General features: G+C 44.0%; 2 protein-coding genes across 9 annotated transcripts in view; both read left to right on the forward strand.

Moving 5' to 3' along the window:
- The window catches only part of polk (polymerase (DNA directed) kappa), a 130582-nt gene extending 120328 nt beyond the window's left edge, over window positions 1–10254 (forward strand). For all 8 annotated transcript variants that reach the window (XM_070886037.1, XM_070886075.1, XM_070886064.1 and 5 more), the window contains 2 exons: window positions 4372–4423; window positions 9426–10254. In XM_070886037.1, coding sequence (XP_070742138.1) covers window positions 4372–4423; window positions 9426–9510 — 137 coding nt within the window. In that variant the 3' untranslated portion in view covers window positions 9511–10254. The remainder of the gene's footprint in view (window positions 1–4371; window positions 4424–9425) is intronic.
- Window positions 10255–17358: 7104 nt separating this feature from the next.
- Window positions 17359–22283, forward strand: part of LOC139268110 (ankyrin repeat and death domain-containing protein 1B-like) — a 97664-nt gene continuing 92739 nt past the window's right edge. Inside the window, exon 1 of the mRNA XM_070886129.1 lies at window positions 17359–17637. Within this exon, the coding sequence (XP_070742230.1) occupies window positions 17568–17637 (70 nt within the window). The 5' untranslated portion in view covers window positions 17359–17567. The remainder of the gene's footprint in view (window positions 17638–22283) is intronic.

The raw sequence follows: 22283 nt of genomic DNA on the forward strand, positions 1-22283 counted from the left end.
CTGCTATCGAGTGTGATATTCTGGATTAAATAAATATAGTGAGAGGAAGTATTATGTGGTTTAGCAGCTTTGAAAGTAGATAAGTCCCCAGGACTGGATGAAATGCATCCCAGGCTGTTGAGCGAAGTAAAAGAGGAAATAGCAGAGGCCTTGACCATCATTTTCCAGTCCTCTTTGGATCTGGGCATGGTGCCGGAGGATTGGAGGACTGCTAATGTAGTACCCTTGTTTAAGAAGGGAGAAAGGGATAGGCCGAGTAATTACAGGCCTGTCAGCCTAACCTCAGTGGTGGGAAAATTATTGGAAAAAATCCTGAAAGACAGGATAAATCTGCATTTGGAAAGGCAAGGATTAATTAGGCACAGTCAGCACGGATTTGTTAGGGGAAGATCGTGTTTGACTAACCTGATTGAATTTTTTGTGGAGGTAACCAAGAGGGTCGATGTATATGTGGACTTTAGCAAGGCTTTTGATAAGGTCCCACATGGTAGACTGGTCATGAAGGTTAAAGCCCATGGGATACAGGGCAGAGTGGCAAGTTGGATCCAAAATTAGCTTGGAGGGCTAATAAGGAAAGGGTATACACATTAAGTGGTAGGCCACTTAATAGTGTAGATGAACAAAGGGACCTTGGAGTGCTTGTCCACAGATCCCTGAAAGTAGCAGGTCGGGTGGTTAAGGTGGCATACGGAATGCTTGCCTTTAATTGACCAAGGCATAGAATATAAGAGCAGGGAGGTTATGCTTAAATTGTATAATACTTTGGTTAGGCCACAGCTGGAGTCCTGCATGCAGTTCTGGTCGTCGTATTATGGGAAGGATGTGATTGCACTAGATAAGGTGCAGAGGAGATTTACTAGGATGCTGCCTGGAATGGAGAATCTTAGTTATGAGGACAGATTGGATAAGCTGGGTTTGTTCTCATTGAAACAGAGGAGGTTGAAAGGAGACCTCATTGAGGTGTATAAAATATTGAGGGGCCTCGACATAGTGGATAGTAAAGGCATATTTCCATTGGTGGAAGGGCCTATTATGAGGGAACATAGTTTTAAGGTGGTTGGTGGAAGGTTTAGAGGGGATTTGAGGGGGGAGGGGCTTCTTTATGCAGAGGGTTGTGGGGATCTGGAACTTGCTGCCGGGAAGAGTGGTGGATGCAGAAACCCTCACCACTTTTAAGAGATGGTTGGATGGGCACTTAAAGTGGTATAACCTGCAGGGTTACGGATCCCAGAGCTGGTAATTGGGATTAGACTGGGTGACCTTTTGTTGAACGGCGCAGATATAATAAGTACTGCAGGGAATCGAATACGACCAGGGTGATTTCATGGACTAATTTCGATCGCCTGGATGGGTCGGAGAGGAATTTTCCCAGATTTTTTTCCTCCCAAAATTGGCCTGGGTTTTTATCTGGTTTTTGCCTCTCCCAGGAGATCACATGGCTCCAGTTGGGGTGGAGTGTAGAATATTTCAGTATAAGGGGTGTCGCAATTGTGTGAGGCGGACTGGTTGGGCTGGATGCTCTTTGCCTTTCCGTCATTGTTCATAGGTTTATATGTAACCTTTAGGGCTGCTGACCGGCCGTGCGGCTCTTTGTCGGCCGGTGTGGACACGATGGGCCGAAATGGCCTCCTTCTGCGCTGTAAATTTCTATGTTTCTATGTTAAAGCTGAATCATTTTCAATAATAAAATTGGTGGTAAAACACAGCTGTAGTTTGTACATTTGCACGCAGTTCTCAACATGACACGTTCCTGGTTCTGAGTGAGCTGTTAAGTGAGTGATTGCCTTGAGGGAGGAAAAACAGTATGACCAATCTCTTTACCATTTCCTGGAGGCATTAGGAACAAGTTAGCCGCAAGTTGTCTGCTCCCCTCCCGAGGGTGTTGGCTGATTCCCATTGTTTGTGTGGAAGTTGGGTGAATTTTTAAATGTGCTGTGTGTGTGTGGTGGGGTGGGGTGGGGGGGGGGGGGGGGGAAGGAGGTGAAGATATAACAATTGTCTCGTGTCTCAGAGGGGCACATGTTACATAAATTATACTTTTTTGTCTCTAATCTATGACAATATTGAAAACTGAGAGAATGTGGTTCTAGGTCAGTGACAGTACAGAAATGAAGCTGGTTATAAACAACCTGAAGAGGCCAAGGAAATGGTGAAATAAATATTTTTGCAGATCAAGGAATTTTGTAAAAATGGCAGAATAGTAATGAGGCCTTTCAAATACCTAGTGATGTGCTTGTTGGGCTGAATGTTTGTGCCTAAAACTTCTGTGTTCCGTGATAAGATAGTATACAGCTCCAAAAATAAGAGTAGCTTTTCAAAACTTTCTTCTGCACTCTAGAATGGAAGGTATTTGCAAAGCAGTTAGAGCAACAATGTTTCCGCAAGATCCTGCAAATCCCCTGGGAGGACAGGCGCACCAACATCAGTGTCCTCGTCCAGGCAAACATCCCCAGCATTGAAGCACTGACCACACTCAATCAGCTTCGCTGGGCAGGCCACATAGTGCACAAGCCAGACACAAGGCTCCCTAAGCAATTGCTCTACCCGGAGCTCCTTCATGGCAAACGAGCCAAAGGTGGACAGCCTCCCTGGTAAAGTGTGACATTAGCACGAACACCTGGGAGCCTCTGGCCGATAACCGCCCTAGGTGGCTAAAGTGCATCCGGGAGGGCGTTGAGCTCTTCGAATCTCAATGCCGCGAGCATGAAGAGGTCAGGCGCAGGCAGCGGAAGGAGCGTGCAGCAAATCAGTCCCACCCCCCCTTCCCCCGACGAATATCTGTCCCACCTGTGACAGAGTCTGTGGCTCTCGCATTGGACTGTTCAGCCACCAAAGGACTCACTTTAGGAGTGGAAGCAAGTCTTTCTCGATTCTGAGGGACTGCCTATGACGCTGAGAGCAGGAGGTAGTCAAGTAAGTTATTATTTCTCGATGCCGTCTAAAAATGTTGTAAATATTTTTTTCTAAATGAATGCAAGAATCCAAAGTCAGATGCTCAAGACTACCACCAAATTTACTGCACAAAGTATACCTATCGCACACCTTCACAATGAAAACTGAATTATGGAATACTAAGTGGTGCAGTGGGTTAACTCATTACCCTTTCACCTCTCGGCCTAGGTTCCAACCAATTGTGCAGTAATGGAATGAAAACTACTACTTTTTACTGTATCAGACCTTCACACTAAGAGTCCTCTATGAACTGAATTTGAGCAGATTAATTGTTCCCACGGATGTGGGCCCTTCGGAGGGGGGAAAAAACTACGTGATTCAGCACACATCTGCACTTGCGGCAAGTGTTTGTGGCGGAGGAGCGGCAAATATTTGTGGCGGAGAAGTGGCGAGAGATCGTTGCGGAGGTGCGGCGAGTGAGGGTACGGGGCCCAGAAAAGCCGAGGGTCCAGGGGCAGCATGGGCCTCCCCACACTGTGATATGTGTGCGCACTAGGTCTGTGCAGCAGAGCAGGTCTCCAGTCATCCTGGTTAACCCTTGTCACTGGATAAAGGTCTAGCTCTGTCAAGCCCATGTGGTGGCTGATGTGCAACGGTCACCACACGTTAAAAAAATCCATTCACAGACATCTTCCACTCCCTCCATTGGAGTTCAGAACTGGAACATCAGGTCCTTCATTGAAACATCTGTGAACTCATGTGGAAACAGGTCATCCTCGTTCGAGCGACCGCCTATGCTGATGATGCACTAACCTGGAAATCTCAGAGAGACCATAAAGATAGCTGGTTTTCTAAATTTACATTACTGCAATGAAGATCACTCTCCTGAGTTTTTATTTGTTTTGCATTGCCAGTTGCTAGCTGGGCCAGTCTTGAAGCAAAGAGGGTCTGGTGGCCTCGTGGTTATTGTACTAGCATGAAATCTGCTAGATTGTTGTAAAAACCTAACTGGCTCACTTTTATGTCCTTTTTAGGGAAAGGAACCTATCACTTTTACCTGGTCTGGCCTTCATGTGACTCCAGTCCCACACTGACTCTAAATGCCGTCGGGGAAAAGCAATAAATACTGCCTTTTCAGTGTTGGCCAAATCCCAAGAACAAATGTTCAAAAACACAATTGTTTGATTTTTCTTTTCGATGGAGCTCAGGGACCTTTACTGTGCTTCTTGGTATTCCTGACCTGGCAGTGTGTTTTGCTACTACTGGATCATAATGTAGCAAAGTATCCCATTCCCTGTGCTGACATCCTTCAACTGCATGAGCACAAAAAATCCCCCCCAAAAGAAAATCTAAACTAACTATTGTAAAAATTATTTCTAGATCTGTACAGTGTTTGAATAGTACGTTGAGTAATTCATAGGAATTGTTTTTAATCTGTGTCGGGATGAATAAGGTTAATGTGGTTTTTTTGATTGATAGGTCTGTCAGGATTTGGAAAACCGTCTTCAAATTCAATTGTTCGAACAAAAAGGTGAGATAATCGAGGTTAACACAAAAGCAACTTGCTGTGGATGCTGGAAATATGAAATAAAAATTAAAAATGCTGTAAATATTAAGCAGGCAATGCAGCATCCGTGGAGAGAGAAACAAAGTTAACATTTCAGGTCGATAACTGATCTCAGATCATTGACCTGAAACATTAACTCTGTTTCTCTTCCACAGATCCTGCCTGACCTGAGTATTTCCAGCATTTTCTAAAAACATAAGAACATAAGAATTAGGAACAGGAGTAGGCCATCCAGCCCCTCGAGTCTGCTCCGCCATTCAACAAGATCATTGCTGATCTGGCCGTGGACTCAGCTCCACTTACCCACCCGCTCCCCATAACCCTTAATTCCCTTATTGGTTAAAAGTCTATCTATCTGTGACTTGGAATACATTCAATGAGCCAGCCTCAACTGCTTCCTTGGGCAGAGAATTCCACAGATTCACAACCCTCTGGGAGAAGAAATTCCTTCTCAACTCGGTTTTAAATTGGCTCCCCCGTATTTTGAGGCTGTGCCCCCTAGTTCTAGTCTCCCCGACCAGTGGAAACAACCTCTCTGCCTCTATCTTGTCTATCCCTTTCATTATTTTAAATGTTTCTATAAGATCATCCCTCATCCTTCTGAACTCCGAGTAAAGACCCAGTCTACTCAATCTATCATCATAAGGTAACCCCCTCATCTCCGGAATCAGCCTAGTGAATCGTCTCTACCCCCTCCAAAACTAGTATATCCTTCCTTAAGTAAGGTGACCAAAACTGCATGCAGTACTCTAGGTGCGGCCTCACCAATACCCTATACAGTTTCAGAAGGACCTCCCTGCTTTTGTACTCCATCCCTCTCGCAATGAAGGCCAACATTCCATTCGCCTTCCTGATTACCTGCTGCACCTGCAAACTAACTTTTTTGGATTCATGCACAAGGACCCCCAGGTCCCTCTGCACCGCAGCATGTTGTAATTTCTCCTCATTCAAATAATAATCCCTTTTACTTTTTTTTTCCCAAGGTGGATGACCTCACACTTTCCGACATTGTATTCCATCTGCCAAACCTTAGCCCATTCGCTTAACCTATCTAAATCTCTTTGCAGCCTTTCTGTGTCCTCTACACAACCCGCTTTCCCACTAATCTTTGTGTCATCTGCAAATTTTGTTACACTACACTCTGTCCCCTCTTCCAGGTCATCTATGTATATTGTAAACAGTTGTGGTCCCAGCACCGATCCCTGAGGCACACCACTAACCACCGATTTCCAACCCGAAAAGGACCCATTTATCCCGACTCTCTGCTTTCTGTTAGCCAGCCAATTCTCTCGCCATGCTAATACATTTCCTCTGACTCCGCGTACCTTTATCTTCTGCAGTAACCTTTTGTGTGGCACCTTATCGAATGCCTTTTAAAAATCTAAATACACCACATCCACCGGTACACCTCTATCCACCATGCTCGTTATATCCTCAAAGAATTCCAGTAAATTAGTTAAACATGATTTCCCCTTCATGAATCCATGCTGCGTCTGCTTGATTGCACTATTCCTATCTAGATGTCCCGCTATTTCTTCCTTAATGATAGCTTCAAGCATTTTCCCCACTACAGATGTTAAACTAACCGGCCTATAGTTACCTGCCTTTTGTCTGCCCCCTTTTTTAAACAGAGGTGTTACATTAGCTGCTTTCCAATCCGCTGGTACCTCCCCAGAGTCCAGATAATTTTGGTAGATTATAACGAATGCATCTGCTATAACTTCCGCCATCTCTTTTAATACCCTGGGATGCATTTCATCAGGACCAGGGAACTTGTCTACTTTGAGTCCCATTAGCCTGTCCAGCACTACCCCCCGAGTGATGGTGATTGTCTCAAGGTCCTCCCTTCCCACATTCCTGTGACCAGCAATTTTTGGCATGGTTTTTGTGTCTTCCACTGTGAAGACCGAAGCAAAATAATTGTTTAAGGTCTCAGCCATTTCCACATTTCCCATGATTAAATCCCCCTTCTCATCTTCTAAGGGACCAACATTTACTTTAGTCACTCTCTTCCGTTTTATATATCTGTAAAAGCTTTTACTATCCATTTTTATGTTTTGTGCAAGTTTACCTTCGTAATCTATCTTTCCTTTCTTTATTGCTTTCTTAGTCATTCTTTGCTGTCGTTTAAAATTTTCCCAATCTTCTATATTCCCACTAACCTTGGCCACCTTATACGCATTGGTTTTTAATTTGATACTCTCCTTTATTTCCTTGGTTATCCACGGCTGGTTATCCCTTCTCTTACCGCCCTTCTTTTTCACTGGAATATATTTTTGTTGAGCACTATGAAAGAGCTCCTTACAAGTCCTCCATTGTTCCTCAATTGTGCCACTGTTTAGTCTGTGTTTCCAGTCTACTTTAGCCAACTCTGCCCTCATCCCACTGTAGTCCCCTTTGTTTAAGCATAGTACGCTCGTTTGAGACACTACTTCCTCACCCTCAATCTGGATTACAAATTCAACCATACTGTGATCACTCATTCCGAGAGGATCTTTTACTTGGAGATCATTTATTATTCCTGTCTCATTACACAGGACCAGATCTAAGATAGCTTGCTCCCTTGTCGGTTCTGTAACATACTGTACTAAGAAACAATCCCATATGCATTCTATGAATTCCTCCTCCAGGCTACCCTGTGCGATTTGATTTGACCAATCGATATGTAGGTTAAAATCCCCCATGATTACTGCCGTTCCTTTTTCACATGCCTCCATTATTCCCTTGATTATTGCCCGCCCCACCGTGAAGTTAGTATTTGGGGGCCTATAAACTACGCCCACCAGTGACTTTTTCCCCTTATATCTCTAATCTCCACCCACAATGATTCAACATTTTGTTCATTAGAGCCAATATCGTCTCTCACAACTGCCCTGATATCATCCTTTATTAACAGAGCTACCCCAGCTCCTTTCCCTTCTTGTCTATCTTTCCGAATCGTCAGATACCCCTGTATGTTAGATTCCCAGTCTTGACCACCCTGCAACCACGTTTCTGTAATGGCCACCAAATCATACCCATTTGTCATGATTTGTGCCGTCAACTCATTTACTTTATTTCGAATGCTGCATGCGTTTAGGTAGAGTGTTTTAATACTAGTTTTTAAACCATGATTTTTAGTTTTGCCCCCTCCTGCAGCCCCTTTATATTCAGTGGCCCTTTTTGTTTTTTGCCTTGGGTTTCTCTGCCCTCCAGTTTTACTCATCTCCTTTCTGTCTTTTGCTTTTGTCTCCTTTTTGTTTCCCTCTGTGTCCCTGCATTGGTTCCCATCCCCCTGCCATATTAGTTTAACTCCTCCCCAACAGCACTAGCAAACACTCCCCCTAGGACATTGGTTCCGGTCCTGCCCAGGTGCAGACCGTCTGGTTTGTACTGGTCCCACCTCCCCCAGAACCGGTTCCAATGCTCCAGGAATTTGAATCCCTCCCTGCTGCACCACTGCTCAAGCCACGTATTCATCTGAGCTATCCTGCGATTCCTACTCTGACTAGCACGTGGCACTGTTAGCAATCCTGAGATTACTACTTTTGAGGTCCTACGTTTTAATTTAGCTCCTTGCTCCTTAAATTCGGCTCGTCGGACCTCATCCCTTTTTTTTATACCTATATCGTTGGTACCAATGTGCACCATGACAACTGGCTGTTCACCCTCCCTTTTCAGAATGTCCTGCACCCGCTCTGAGACATCCTTGACCCTTGCACCAGGGAGGCAACATACATCCTGGAGTCTCGGTTGCGGCCGCAGAAACGCCTATCTATTCCCCTTACAATCGAATCCCCTATCACTATCACTCTCCCACTCTTTTTCCTGCCCTCCTGTGCAGCAGAGCCAGCTACGGTGCCATGAACTTTTCTGTTTTTATTTTTAATCTAGGTTAATATTGCATTTGCCTTTACTGATTATATCATTACATTATTTATACATTTTAGTCATATTTACTGAACTGTAGGCTCAAATATTTCTGGAAGTGGGCGGAGTGTATTTTCTGTGGTTTTTATCCATGGAAAAGATGTCTGTTCTTTGCTAGTTTTTCACTACTTCCCTATGGGTCTTGTTTTTTGGGGATAGCGTAAGTACTGTTTAAGTCAAATATTGTAATGAGTCACTTTCTTCATTTTCTGCTTCTGTCTGATTTTCTCAAGAGCCTGAGATATACACTGGGGCCAAGTGATAATTATCACCATTTGAAATGGATAGGAGAATGTAGTAAGCCCATGTAATGGCTGGTGCATAATAGTGAGGAAAGAGTATTGTTAGTTGCAAGTTTCTGGTCATCAGAGATGTGAGTATTCTTATGGAAACTGCCTTTTTTTTCTATGAACATGAATTTCAATGTTGGGAGGAAGCCTGAAAAGTGCCACAGTTGGTAAGAACATCAAAGATGAACTTGCCTGATTTGTAAAGGCTGGTGGCTGGGAAGATCCGTTTTTACAAATCTGGCAAGCTTATCTTTGGTGATCCTGCTGATTAAGCGTGACCCATGCATCACGATCAGTGGCACTAGCACAATATAAAACTGTTTTTTCTCTTGCTCTCTGATCACTGGATGATTTGTAACATTGCCCCTGGGCTTAATTCTCCGTCAGCAAATATTTGATTTCATGCTTTATGTCTACCTGAACATGGGCAAGGTTATAAATTTGCTGTGCAAAGAATTGTAGATACAGACCCTTGCTGATCCATGCATTATGTGACAGAAGTGCAAACTTGGCTGTTTTCTTTCCTTCACCTCTATTCTACACCAATCCCTGCCTGATGGGATTATTCCTCTTCTAGCACTACCTTCAAACTAGATGCTAAGAAGAAAACATCGAGGTTCACCCTTCCATTCCATTCAACCTTGTATAGAAATCCTAATATAACATAAACATAATCTGTGTTTGAGAAGTCAGCTGCACTTAAGTCTCATTGTTTTGTTGTTTGTAAATATATTTCTTGAATATTTTCTTTTTTTAATTGTTTTCAGGACTGGATCCATAGCTCAGCAGCCAACAACCAAGAAAGCGAGAAGTAATAGTTCCACAAACACCATTGATAGATTTTTTAAATAGATGAGCTTAATAAAACAAATTGTTGATTTTATATCTCATTGAATTGTCAGAGTTATGAAGCACTTTTCTTTATATATGTAGCATGTTCTACTCAACTCGTGATTTTTCTTTTATCGATCTTGTTAAAGAATTGTTCCATAGATGTCTAAGCCACATATTTTAGATGTTAAGAGCAAGTTATAACTATTACTGGTAATATAATTAATTTTAAGGACTGAATTTAATTAAATAAATATGGATCCATTATTTTTACCAGGAGCAATGTATATTTTTTTAAATCCAAAACATAACTGGGGTACTTAGGAAATCATGTAAAATACCAAAAATTGTAAAAAAAATTGCTTTATTTTATAGTAATATATTTTTAAATCCTTTAAGTTTGTGTCAGAGGATTATGAATCATATTTTAATCTATTTATGGAAAGACATACAACTGTAAGCATGTGTTGTGCTGTGTTTAAAAAAAAAAAGTATTTCTATTAGGGGAAACAGTACTTGATTGACATGGTGGGATTTGGTTTTCTCCAATTTCACCAAAATATATTTATCTGCATTAAAAATCTGCATTATTGCTATTTAATAAATGTGTTAATTGCCTGGATCTGTTTGAATGCGGTTTATCTCTTATATTTGTCAGCTAGTCAAATTTTTTATTATATTTCCGTGAGGTTGTTCTAAAACATTTATTTCTATGCAGTAGATGTTGTACAGCTTGTTTTATAAACTAATTATTTGTATAATGAATGCAGGTATGTGCTTTAATAACCATTCATATCAATCTTTACACTTCTGGGACTTGATTGACTGAAGAATGGCTTAAAAAAATAGTTCCAAGGCCCAATCCGAGGCCAATTTTGTTTAATGTAGATTGCATCTCCAAATTAGATGGTAGACACAGGAGGTATTTACTTCATGTAAATAAAGTACTTTAAACAAAATCAAAATGATTAGTAACTGAATTTTAATGATATTGGTATGAAATAAAGAAAATATAAATTTATTAAAATGTGAAGAAAAGGAAAAAAAGTGAAGGCAAGCAGAAGTTACAAATGTTTTTGTTATTTTACATGTTTAACTGTATATGGAACTAATATTCTGGTAAAAGTTGCTAACATATAGTATAATTTGAAGAGCATTGGAAGAGAAAGGAGTAGGTCACCTCTCATAGAATCATAGAAGTTTACAGCATGGAAGGAGGCCATTTTGGTCCATCGTGTACGTGCCGGCCAACAAGAGGCTATCCAGCCTAATCCCACTTTCCAGCTCTAGGTCTGTAACCCTGCAGGTTACGGCACCAAGTGCAAATCCAAGTACTTTTTAAATGTGGTGAGAGTTTCTGCCTCCACCACCCTTTCAGGCAGAGTTCCAGATACCCACAACCTTTCGCATGAAGAAATTTCCCCTCTAATCCCCTCTAAACCTTCTACCAATTACATTAAATTTATGCCCTGTGGTTGTTGACCCCTCTGCTAAGGGAAATAGGCCATTTCTATAAACTATATCTAGGCCCCTCATAATTTTATACACCTCAATGAGATCACCCCTCAGCCTCCTCTGTTCCAGGGAAAACAAACCCAGCCTATCCAGTCTGTCCTCATAGCCAAGATTCTCCACTCCAAGCAACGTCCTCGTAAATCTCATCTGTCCCCTCTCCAATGCAATCACGTCCTTCCTGTAATCTGGTGACTAGAACTGCATGCAGTACTCCATCTGTGACCTAACAAGTGGTTTTTCAGTTTAAGCATAACTCTTTTCCCCCCCCGCTCTTGTATTCTATACCTCGTCTAATAAAGGCAAGCATTCCGTATGCCTTTTTAACGCCTTATCTACCTGACCTGCTACTGTGGACATGCACTCCAAGGTCCCTTTGTTCCTGTACACTTCTCAGTGTCCTACTATTAAATGTGTATTCCCTTTCCTTGTTCGCCCTTCCCAATGCATTACCTCACACTTCTCCGGATTAAATTCCATTTGCCGCTGTTCTGCTACATTTGCAACTGACCAGTTGATTGATATCCTCCTGCAGTCCGCAGCTTTCTTCTTCCACACAGCCTATTTTTGTATCATCTGCAACCTTCTTAATACCCTCTCGATTCAAGTCTGGATCATTGATGTATACCACAAAAAGCAAGGGACCTAGTACTGAGCCCTGTTGAACCCCACTGGAAACATCCTTCCAGTCACAAAAGCACCCATCAATCATTACCCTTTGCTTCCTGCCTCTGAGCCAATTTTGGATCCAACTTGCCACTTTGCCCTGGATTCCATAGGCTTTTACTTTCTTGGCCATTCTGCCATGTGGGGCCTTATCAAAAGCTTTGCTAAAATTCATATACACTACATCATACGCACTGCCCTCATCGACCCTCCTGGTTACCTCCTCAAAAAATTCAATCAAGTTAGTCAGACACGACCTTCCCTTAACAAATCCATGCTGATTGGATTTTTTCCAATAATTTTCCCACTACTGAGGTTAGGCTGACTGGCCTGCAATTACTTGGTCTATCTCTTTCTCCCTTCTTAAACAAAGGTACCACATTAGCAGTCCTCCAGTCTTCTGGCACCACACCTGAAGCCAGAGAGGATTGGAAAATGATGGTCAAAGCTTCTGCTATTTCTTCTTTTGCTTCGCTTAACAGCCTGGATACATTTCATCTGGGCCTGGGGACTTATCCACTTTCAAAGCTGTTAAACCCCTTAATACCTCCTCTCTCACTATGTTTATTTCATATAATATTTCACACTCCTCCTCGATAGCAGTGTCTGCACCCCGTGCCTTTCGTGAAAACAGGTGCAAAGTATTCATTAAGAACCATACCCACACATCTTCCGCCTCCACACACATTACTCTCATGGTCTCGAATAGGCTCTACCCTTTCTTTAGTTAGATAAGAACATAAGAAATAAGAGCAGGAGTAGGCCACCTGGCCCCTCGAACCTGCTCCGCCATTTAATAAGATCATGACTGATCTGATCATGGACTCAGCTCCACTTCCCTGCCCGCTCCCCTTAACCCTTTATTCCCTTATCGCTCAAAAATCTGTCGATCTCTGTCTTAAATATATTCAATAATCCAGCCTCCACAACTCTTTGGGGCAGAGAATTCCATAGATTTACAAACCTCAAAGAAGAAATTTCTCCTCATCTCAGTTTTAAATGGGCGGCCCCTTATTCTGAGACTATATCCCCTCGTTTTAGTTTCCACTATGAGTCGAAATATCCTCTCTGCATTCACCTTGTCGAGCCCCCTCATTATCATATATGTTTCGATAAGATCACCTCTCATTCTTCTGAACTCCAATGAGTATAGGCCCAACCTACTCAACCCATCTTCAAAAGTCAACTCCCTCATCTCCAGAATCAACCTAGTGGACCTTCTCTGAACAGCCTCTAATGCAAGTATATCCTTCCTCTTGCTCTTAATATATTTATAAAACATCTTTCGCAAGTAAAATCAAGGAAAACCCAATCATTTTTCATGCTCTCGCTTTGCTTTCCTAATATCTTTTTTAATTACTCCTAGAGATTCTGCAGTATTTAGCCCTTGATATATGTCTTAAGCTTCCATTTTTTTTTTATCCTACCCTGTATGTCCCTAGACATCCAGGGGGCTCTAGATTTGTTAGTCCCAACCTTTTTATTTAAGGGCACATATTTGGCCTTAACCCTCTGGATCTCCTCCTTGAATGCCTCCCACTGCTCTGATACTGATTTGTCTTCAAGTAGCTATTTCCAGTCCACTATGACTAAATCAACTCAGCTTAGCAAAGTTGGTTTTTTCCCAATTTAAAACTTTTATTCCTGGTCTATCTTGGTCCTTTTCCATAACTACCTTAAATCTAACTGAATTGTGGTCACTAGCACCGAAATGCTCTCTCACAGATTCCTTTCACCTGCCCAGTTTCATTCCCTAAAACTAAATCCAGAACTGTCCCCTCCCGTGTTGGGCTTGCTCCATACTGGCTAAAAAAAAGTTCTCTTGAATGCATTTTAGGAATTCTGCATTCTCTATACCCTTCACACTAATTTTGTCCCAGTTAATATTAGGATAGTTGAAATCCCCTACTATTACTGCTCTCGGCTGTGGAGGCTGGCTCTATAGTTTTTTGTACTGGTCAGAAATTTGCCTACATATTTGCTCTTCTATCTCCCTCTCTCTGTGTGGGGGTCTATAGGACATGCCCAGTAGTGTGATCACCTCATTTTTGTTTTCCAGTTTGACCCATATGGCCTCGTCTGATAATCCCTCTAACATATCATCCCTCCTCACAGCTGTAATAGTTTCTTTAATCAATACTTCGACACCCCCCCAACTCTATTTTTACACCCCTCTCTATCCCGCTTGAAAATCTCAACAGGAGTGTTTGTCAGGTGGGTGGATTACAGAGGGAAAGTGGATTAAAATTATGGGAATAAGGTAACAGAACTAAAATGCTATCCTGAAAGCAAAACTAACCCCTCATTAAGCATGTATTAATCTTATGCAGCTATATGGGACCTGAAGCTAATTGCCTTGGTTTGATGGTTATCTTTTTTATTACATTTTCTGAGGCCGTTATACGTCTTGATTCCATTTTGATTACAAGATGAGCATATTGATCGATCCAGGGTTCTTGGCATGACTATGATTGCACTTGGAACAACATGGGTCTATGGATTGAAGCAACTTGTTTGGCTTTTGGGGTTTAGTTAGACCTTGGGATAAAGGAATGGGAAGGCCCTTCTTTCTAGTTGGTATCATTATCCTTCATAATCAGTGGGTGGATCACAGTGCTGGGGATGGGGTGGCAGATTGTGCTGCGTGAATCTCCATGAATGGGCACCAGACTGATGGCATTACTCTAGTTCCAGGTGGAGGCTGAATTACACTCATTTTGATTGGGCTATGGGACATATTTGTTGTCGGTAGGGCTGCACTTTGCCACATGAGGATGCACCTCACAGACAAAAGCAACAGTTGTGTACACCTGCTCAAGATGGGAGGGATCCTTGTTCTCCATAGAATAGGCCCAGCAATCCTATGGAATTACAAGACCAGTCTTGGGGGGCCAAAATTCAGTTGCTTATCGCCACCCGTTAGCGCCCGAGAGGCATGCTAATGGGCCGCTAAGCTCCTACCGACTGAGTGCCACGCTGGCAGCGCCTCCTGGGAACTTCAGTTGCGGTTCACTGGTGGTGCTAACAGTTAGCATTGCACACTCTAGTGCCACCCACTTGGTGACGGCGATTCACGTGCGATGCCCCGTTAGCGCCGTGGTCACAAATTTCATTGGGTTCGTCTGCCTTAGCACTTGCTGAATTTCCATTTTGTTGTACACTTAATTCACCTTGATTGGTTTGCAGCAGTCTTCAAAGGAGCTCTGGTCAATTTTTTTTTCAGTCTTCAGTTAGTCCATCAGATCTCCCCTTGAGGCACCAGGAGGCTGGTTTCCTAGTGGCAAAACTTCAATTGCGATGCGGTGCTACTGCCCCAGGAATCAGGGTTAGTGCCCTAAGAGGAGTGTGGAATGCTTCCCTTAGCCCTCCACTCCCTTCTTGGGGCGTTAAAACTGAATGTCGTGGTTGGAGGCAGTAAACGTTGCCCGGTGCTAAAGTTAGTGACCATGCGGTATCACCGCCTCAAACAGGGCTATTCTGAATTTCCATCCCCACTGTCGCACACCACAGTTAAGAACAGCTGAAGCTGGGATCATAGCAAAAATATGTGCAGAAGGATGCCTTTCTGGCCACAGCCCATTCAGCAGTAATCGGTCATGCAGCGTTGAAGTTTGTGGAGCATGTGAGGAGTTTGGTAAGCGTGCTGTATGAGCTTGAATTGGCATGTGTGCATTTTGCTGCAGGTGATGGTATTGATGATTTGCCTCCATTCCTCTTCTCTTAAGGGATGGTCTCAGAATTGATCCCAGTCATCACTTGGTTTCTTTTATGTCTTTGGTTATGATGGTGAGCATGTTATACAGGTAGAAAAATATTTGCAGGTGACTGTTGGGGAGTAGAGGAAGCATTTCCGAGACTTGGCCCTTACTGAAGTCTTCTCGGTATTACAGGGTTCTGGAATTAGAACCACATCTCAAGGTAACATTATTACTTACGCTGTGGGAAGTAACATTCATCAGCTAGGCTGGGTGTTTTCCTTGTGTCTAAGTTGGCCTAATTTGGGTGGTCCTATTCTAATGCCTGGCTTCATCTTGGGTCAGCTGTCCTGGAAGCTCCTTGTTGTACCATGGATGATAGATACTGCAGAATATTACGGGAAGTGCAGACCACCCTCCAGACTGATGATTACAGGGGCAATGAGATGCTTCTGGCTCCCTGTTTGACTATTTTGAAGGTCTATGGCCCCGAACTTGGTGGAAGCTACGTGCTGCCCACAAGACCGCTGAGATACCTGAAGGTACTTTGGGTGGGAGTTTCATGGAAAAGTCAACGAAAGACCGCGCGGTGGCAAAAGAGCAACTTATGCCCTGAATATGGGTGGTAGCGAGCAGGAGCTCCCAATCTCTGCAGCAAATGCAATCCTCGGCAAAGTCAGACCCAGGGAGGGGGGAAACACAAAATTAAAAATTTCCCCCCAAAAAACAGGAAAACCGTCAGGAGACCCGCTGGGAAAACAATAAAGAAAAGTTTACTAACTTTTTTGCAGGTTAGACCTGCCTCCACTTAGACCTGCCTCCAGGTGCTTACCCCTGCTGCAGCGGACTCCCGCCTGGACCAAACTGGCAGTTCGACGGGCGGGAGGGCACTTAACGTGAGTTGCGCGTGAGCAGGCTGTTCCCACCGATCTTCCCACCCGCCGGCAGGTGGCCGCAAACTCGCATGGAAGGGAGACCGCCCAGAAAACTCGGCGGTAGCGGGTGGCATCGGGCGGTAAGTCCACCAAGTTCAGGGCCATAGAATAGTAAGCTGTGGCAGGGGATTGTTAGAGTGGTGCTGACAATTCCCAGCCATGGGTTTTACTGGGAGGCCAAGGTCCAGGCCAAAATCACTTGGATCTGGGCTGTCAAGTGAAAAAGGCTGAGTCCCCCACTTCCCCTACTCTTATTTTGAAAGCTGAAAGTGGTGTTACCTCTTTACCAGTGCTATAATGCAGCGTGGCCAAGCTTTTTGACTTGATGGACCATGCAAGTATGTGTGGAGGACCAAATATAACATTTAAATCCATTTTCCATTCATTTGCATATATTGCAAGTTGCTGATGTTGTATTAACAGTTTTTGCCATTCTGATTTAGGATCTATTCACCAATGTGGCAACAGCACCTAGATTAGCCCTTTCCAAAAGTAGCCTCCTGCGCAACCAGCCATTAAGAAATCGAGCTCAATTGCCAGGCCCTGAGGGCAGGCAGCAGGGTAGATACCCCTGCTGTAATGTACTTATCTCCGCCCTTGTATGCAGCAATTAACCGCACTGCAGGGATTGAACCAAACATCACCGATCTTTTGGTCTGTAAATCTGTGTCTGTATTTTTGAGAAAAAAATAGTGCTCATTTGTGAGCAATGTATTCTCATGTCTCTATTAATGTTGCATTTGAATTGATGGTCAAAATGATGAGGGTGGTGTTTGCTTCTCTTGCAAGAGACACTGGAAGGAGAAAATCCGACGACTTACAATAATTATACCCGCAGAAGCTTTATTTTTTTTCTTAAGAACGGCTGAATCTGGGAGCTTTGACTGAAATTAACTGACGGACCATCACCGCATAACCTAATGCCTTTGAAATGCGAACAGAGTCATGGAAAGGCTCAAACTGACGTTACCAGCCGCACCCACTGCACGGGCAATTTCCTGCTCCAAAACAAAACAACTCACCTGATAAAACAGGTTTCAGGTTATTTCTGGCGAGGCTGCGATCCGACCAGAACGAAAAACTTAATCAGGTCTTTGTTAATTGAAAAAGAGGGCACCTTGAGTACCCCTTAAACCATCTTTGAGACGGCTACTTTTCTTTAAATATCTACTTCCAGGGTAGTTTTTACAAAATATTTCTGTAGGACGTTAAGGATTATACGTCGGAAAACAACAGTTCCTTTTGGATTGTGCGATTTCAAGTTCGAAGCATGAAAGAATTGATCGAGAACATCGTTACGGGTCCCCTACGCCAGGATGGGTCATCCCAAATGGAGATCCGTGAGTAGAGATCAAACCGGGTGTCCCGGAGATATAGTCGGGAATGTGACAGTGCCGGAACCATTGTAGCCATGAGAGGTTCATACAGATAAAACCAGTCACTCGGCATTTTAGCACAGCAAGCGTTGTGCAACACACAGAGCACATACTTAAAGAAATAACTTGCATTTACATCGCGCTATTCGCGATCTCGGGAAGCGCTCCTAATCCGAAAGAACAACAAAAAGTCAGGTTCCAGCGCTTTACGCTACTTTGGAAGTGTAGTCACTGTTATAATGGAGGAAACACAGCAGCCAATTTGGGCACAGAAAGATTCGGCATGAGATGATGACCAGATCATTTGTTTTAAATGTTGGTAAAGTCACCATGGTGCCATGGGATCATTTACACCTAGAGAGTGGACAGATAAGGACTTGGGTTCAAAGCCTCATCCAAAAAACGGCATCTCCAACAGTGCAACACGCCCTCTGTACTGGGCTATGAACTCATAATTACATATGATTACACAGGATATACTGCACAGAAACAGGACATTTGGCCCAAACAGTCCATACTGGCGCACTTGAGTCTCCTCCCCTCTATTCCCTTCTCCCTCATATGCTTGTCTAGTCTCCCTTTAAATTCATTTTTACTATTCATTTCAACCACTCCCTGTGGTAGCAAGTTCCGCATTCTCACCACTCTTTGGTAAAGAAGCTTCTTCTGAATTCCTTATTGGATTTCTTGGTGACTATCTTGTATTGATGGCCTCTAGTTATGCTCTTACGCACACGTGGAAACAGTCATAAATCTTTCATAATTTTAAAGACCTCAATTAGGTCATCCCTCAGCCTTTTTTCAAGAGAAAAGAGATCCAGCCTGTTCATCCTTTTGTGATATGTAGATCCTCGCATTTCTAGTATCATCCTTGTAAATCTTCTGTGCACTCTCTCCAGTGCCTCTTTATCCTTTTTATAATATGTTGACCAGAACTGTACGCAGTACACCAAGTGTGGTCTAACCGAGGTTCGCTACAGGTTTAGCAGAACTTCCCTACTTTTCAATTCTATAATTCTAGAAGTAAAGCTTGGTTTGCTTTTTTTATGGTCTTGCTAACCTGTGTCGCAACTTTTAGCGTTTGTGTTTTGTACTCCGAGATCTCTTTGTTCCTCTACCACACCTAGACTCACACCCTCCAAGTAATGTGACCTCCCTATTCTTCCTATCAAAATGTAATACCTCACATTTATCTGTGTTGAACATCATTTGCCAATTATAAGCCCATTCTGCAAGTTTATTAATGTCCTCCTGTAATTTGTTGCAGCCCTCAGTATTGACTACCGTCTCAACTTGGTGTCAAACCACAAATTTAGAAGTTGTGTTTTTGATTCCAAAGTCTAAATCGTTAATATAAATTGTGAACAGTAGGCACAGCACTGATCCTTGTGGAACACCACTTTTGCCACTGTGAATAGATACACTTTACCCTACTCTCTGCTTTCTGTCTTGAAGCCAGCTAGCTATCCACTCTGCTACTTGTTCCCTGACTCTGCATTCTCTGATCTTGTTCATCAGTCTATTATGGGGTAACTTATCGAAGGCCTTTTGAAAATCTAGATAAATTATATCTGTTACATTACCATTGTCTACTCTCTCTTACCTCTTCAAAAAAATTCAATGAGGTTGTCAAGCAAGACTTTCCTTTTTGAAATCCATGCTGACTATTCATTATATTTTTGGTTTCTAGATGTTCTTCTATTTACTCCTTTAGTAAGGATTCCATTATATTTCCTACCACTGTTGTTAACCTGACAGGTCTATATTCGCTATCCTTCTTCTTTGGCGGTCCCTCGTATCGAGGATGACTTGCTTCCACACCAAAAAGGGATGAGTTCACAGGTGTTTCAATGAAGGACCTGATATTCCAGGTCCTGAACTACATGTTGAAGGGGGGAAGATGCCTGTGCATGGATTTTTTTAACGTGTGGTGGCCGTTGCACACCAGCCACCACACGGGCTTGAAAGAGTTAGGCCTTGGTCCAGGGGCAAGGATTAACCAAGATGATTGGAGACCAGCTCTGCTACACAGACCTAGTGCACACACATATCGCAGTGTGGGCAAGCTTGAGCTACCCCAGGGCCCTTACCTCATCTGGGCCCGAACTCACGCCTGTCCTGGGCCCCGATCACATCGCTCTGCAATCTCTCGCCGCTCCTTCGCCCCAACCACGCCGCTTCTGATGTACCTTCCTACGCTCCAATCACTGACCTGGACCTGGATTGGACCTCCAATCCACCTCCAAGATGTCGCTCTCCTACACCAGCTCGCGCTGCTCCCTGAAATGATACACCGCCATGCTGGTTCCAGGCTGCTTGCCTTTTATGTCCCCGACCTGCCGCAGGTGTTTCCTTGCAGGTCAGGGCTGACGCGCTGGTTCCAGGGCCGCTCGCCACTCGCCTTTATAAACTGGGAGGGTTGGAGAAGAGAGTGTCTCTATAAAAGGGTGGGAAGTGGATGAGACAGAGAGGGAAAAATTTCCCCTTTTTCAGAGGCCCATTAGCGCCTTCAGGGAGAGGGCGCTACCGGCTCCCGGGGATTTGCGGAGGTGCTGTGATAATAGCGCGCGCCCCATGGGTAGTGCACAGGGATCAGCGCACAGTGCTAAGGGGTCACTGCATACGGCGATGACATCGCCAGTTGTGCAGCTGCCCGATGTTAGCTATCTGCCACTCCTGTAGCACTACACCTTTTTCTAACAAACTATTAAATATATATAGTAATGCCTCTGCTATCTTCTACTAATCTCATCATCCAATGTCATGTCCACCTGTTCTATCTCCCTGGTAAATACTAAAGCAAAATAATTATTTAATATTTCTGCCATCTCCCTATTGTTACCTGTAGTATTATCCTGTCTATCCCTTAATGGCCTTATTCCCATCCTGACCTTCCTTTTTTTTAAATTGATGTGCCTGTAAAATATTTCACACTATTGTTTTATATTTCTTGATAATTTAATTTCATAGTTCTTTGCCTCCCTAATTGTTTTTTGACTTCTCCCCTAATCTCTTTGTATTCTCCCTTATCATGCACTCCCCTGCTGTCTATGTACTTAATGTATGCCTCTTTCCATACCCTCAATTGTTCCTTTATGGCTGGTGGTAGCCTTATGGTAGCTGATGTGCAACGGCCACCCCTCGTTAAAAGAACTCACGCACAGGCATCTTTCACACTTTAAGATGAAGTTCGGGACCTGGAACGTCAGGACCCTCATGGACAACACTATCAGCAACAGACCGGAACACCACACCACTATCGTTGCCCAGGAACTCAGGTGCTTCGACATTGCCATTGCCGCCCTAAGCGAGACCCGGTGGGCGGGGGAAGGCCAGCTACACCTTCATCTGGAAAGGCAAACCAGAAACAGAACGCCGCCTCCATGGGGTTGGCTTTGCCGTAAAAAACGAACTAGTGGGCTGTCTCAGAGACTCCCCCTGCGGGATAAACAAAGTCCCCATGACTCTTCGGCTCACCCTAGCCCGGAACCAGTGTGCTACGGTCTTCAGCGCATACATCCCAACACTGGAAGCTACAGACGAGATCAAAGAGGAATTCTACTCCAGCCTCGAACAATCCCTGTCCTGAGTCCCAACGAGTGACAAGCTGATCCTCCTTGGCGACTTCAAAGCCAGAGTTGGAAAGGACACTGACTTCTGGGGAGGTGTGATCGGCAGAGAGGAGGTAGGGAAAGCCAACTCCAATGCACCCTCCTCCTGATGAAATGCTTAGAACATGGCCTCGTCAGAAGGACAAACATAAAGCTTCATGGCAACACCCTCGCTCCAAGCACTGGCATCTGCTAGACTACATCATCGTCCGAACAATGGACCGCAAAGACGTGCGCATCACCATAACAGGAGTTGATGACTGCTGGACAGACCACCGCCTAATTTGTTCTGTCATCACCATCAACATTGCCCCAAAACAGCGACGGCAACAGAAACAACGGCGTAGGAAAATCAATGACAGTGCACTCAAAGATCCTGCTAAGAAAGCCCTATTCAGCCACCGCCTCGCTACCAACCTGACAACTCCCAGTGACCCAGAGACACAGAATGTTCACAGTGTCTGATCAACCCTCTCGGCTTCCATAATCAGCACCTGCGAAGAGACGCTCGGTCACTAGACCAGGAAGCACCAAGACTAGTTCGACGAGAATGACCAGGAGATCCAGGAGCTAATATGCCGCAAGGGCAAGGCATTCTTGGACTGGAAGCAGCAACACAACTCGAGGGCAAGAAAGCAGCTCTACAGACATCTGAAGGCCGAGGTCCAACAAAAAACTCGTGACCTAAAGAACTGATGGTGGGTGGAGAAAGCTCAAGAAATCCAGCAGCATGCCGACAACCACGATGTGCGAGGTTTCTTCAGCCCAAGCACCCAAGGCCAAGAACGGAGAGGTACTCATCAAGGACAGAGAGGCAGTCAATGCCTGCTGGAAGGAGCAGTTCGAGGATCTCATCAACCGAGACTCTGTCTTCGACGTGAGTGACATCGACTCCATCCCACAGCATGCCACCCACCACCACCTCAGCACAACCCCAGCCCAGCACGAGGTTGAAAAGGCCATCTGAAGACAACTGAAGAACAAGAAGTCATCAGGAGC

The sequence above is a fragment of the Pristiophorus japonicus genome, chromosome 1, assembly GCF_044704955.1.
Source record: "Pristiophorus japonicus isolate sPriJap1 chromosome 1, sPriJap1.hap1, whole genome shotgun sequence".
NCBI lineage: Eukaryota > Metazoa > Chordata > Chondrichthyes > Pristiophoridae > Pristiophorus > Pristiophorus japonicus.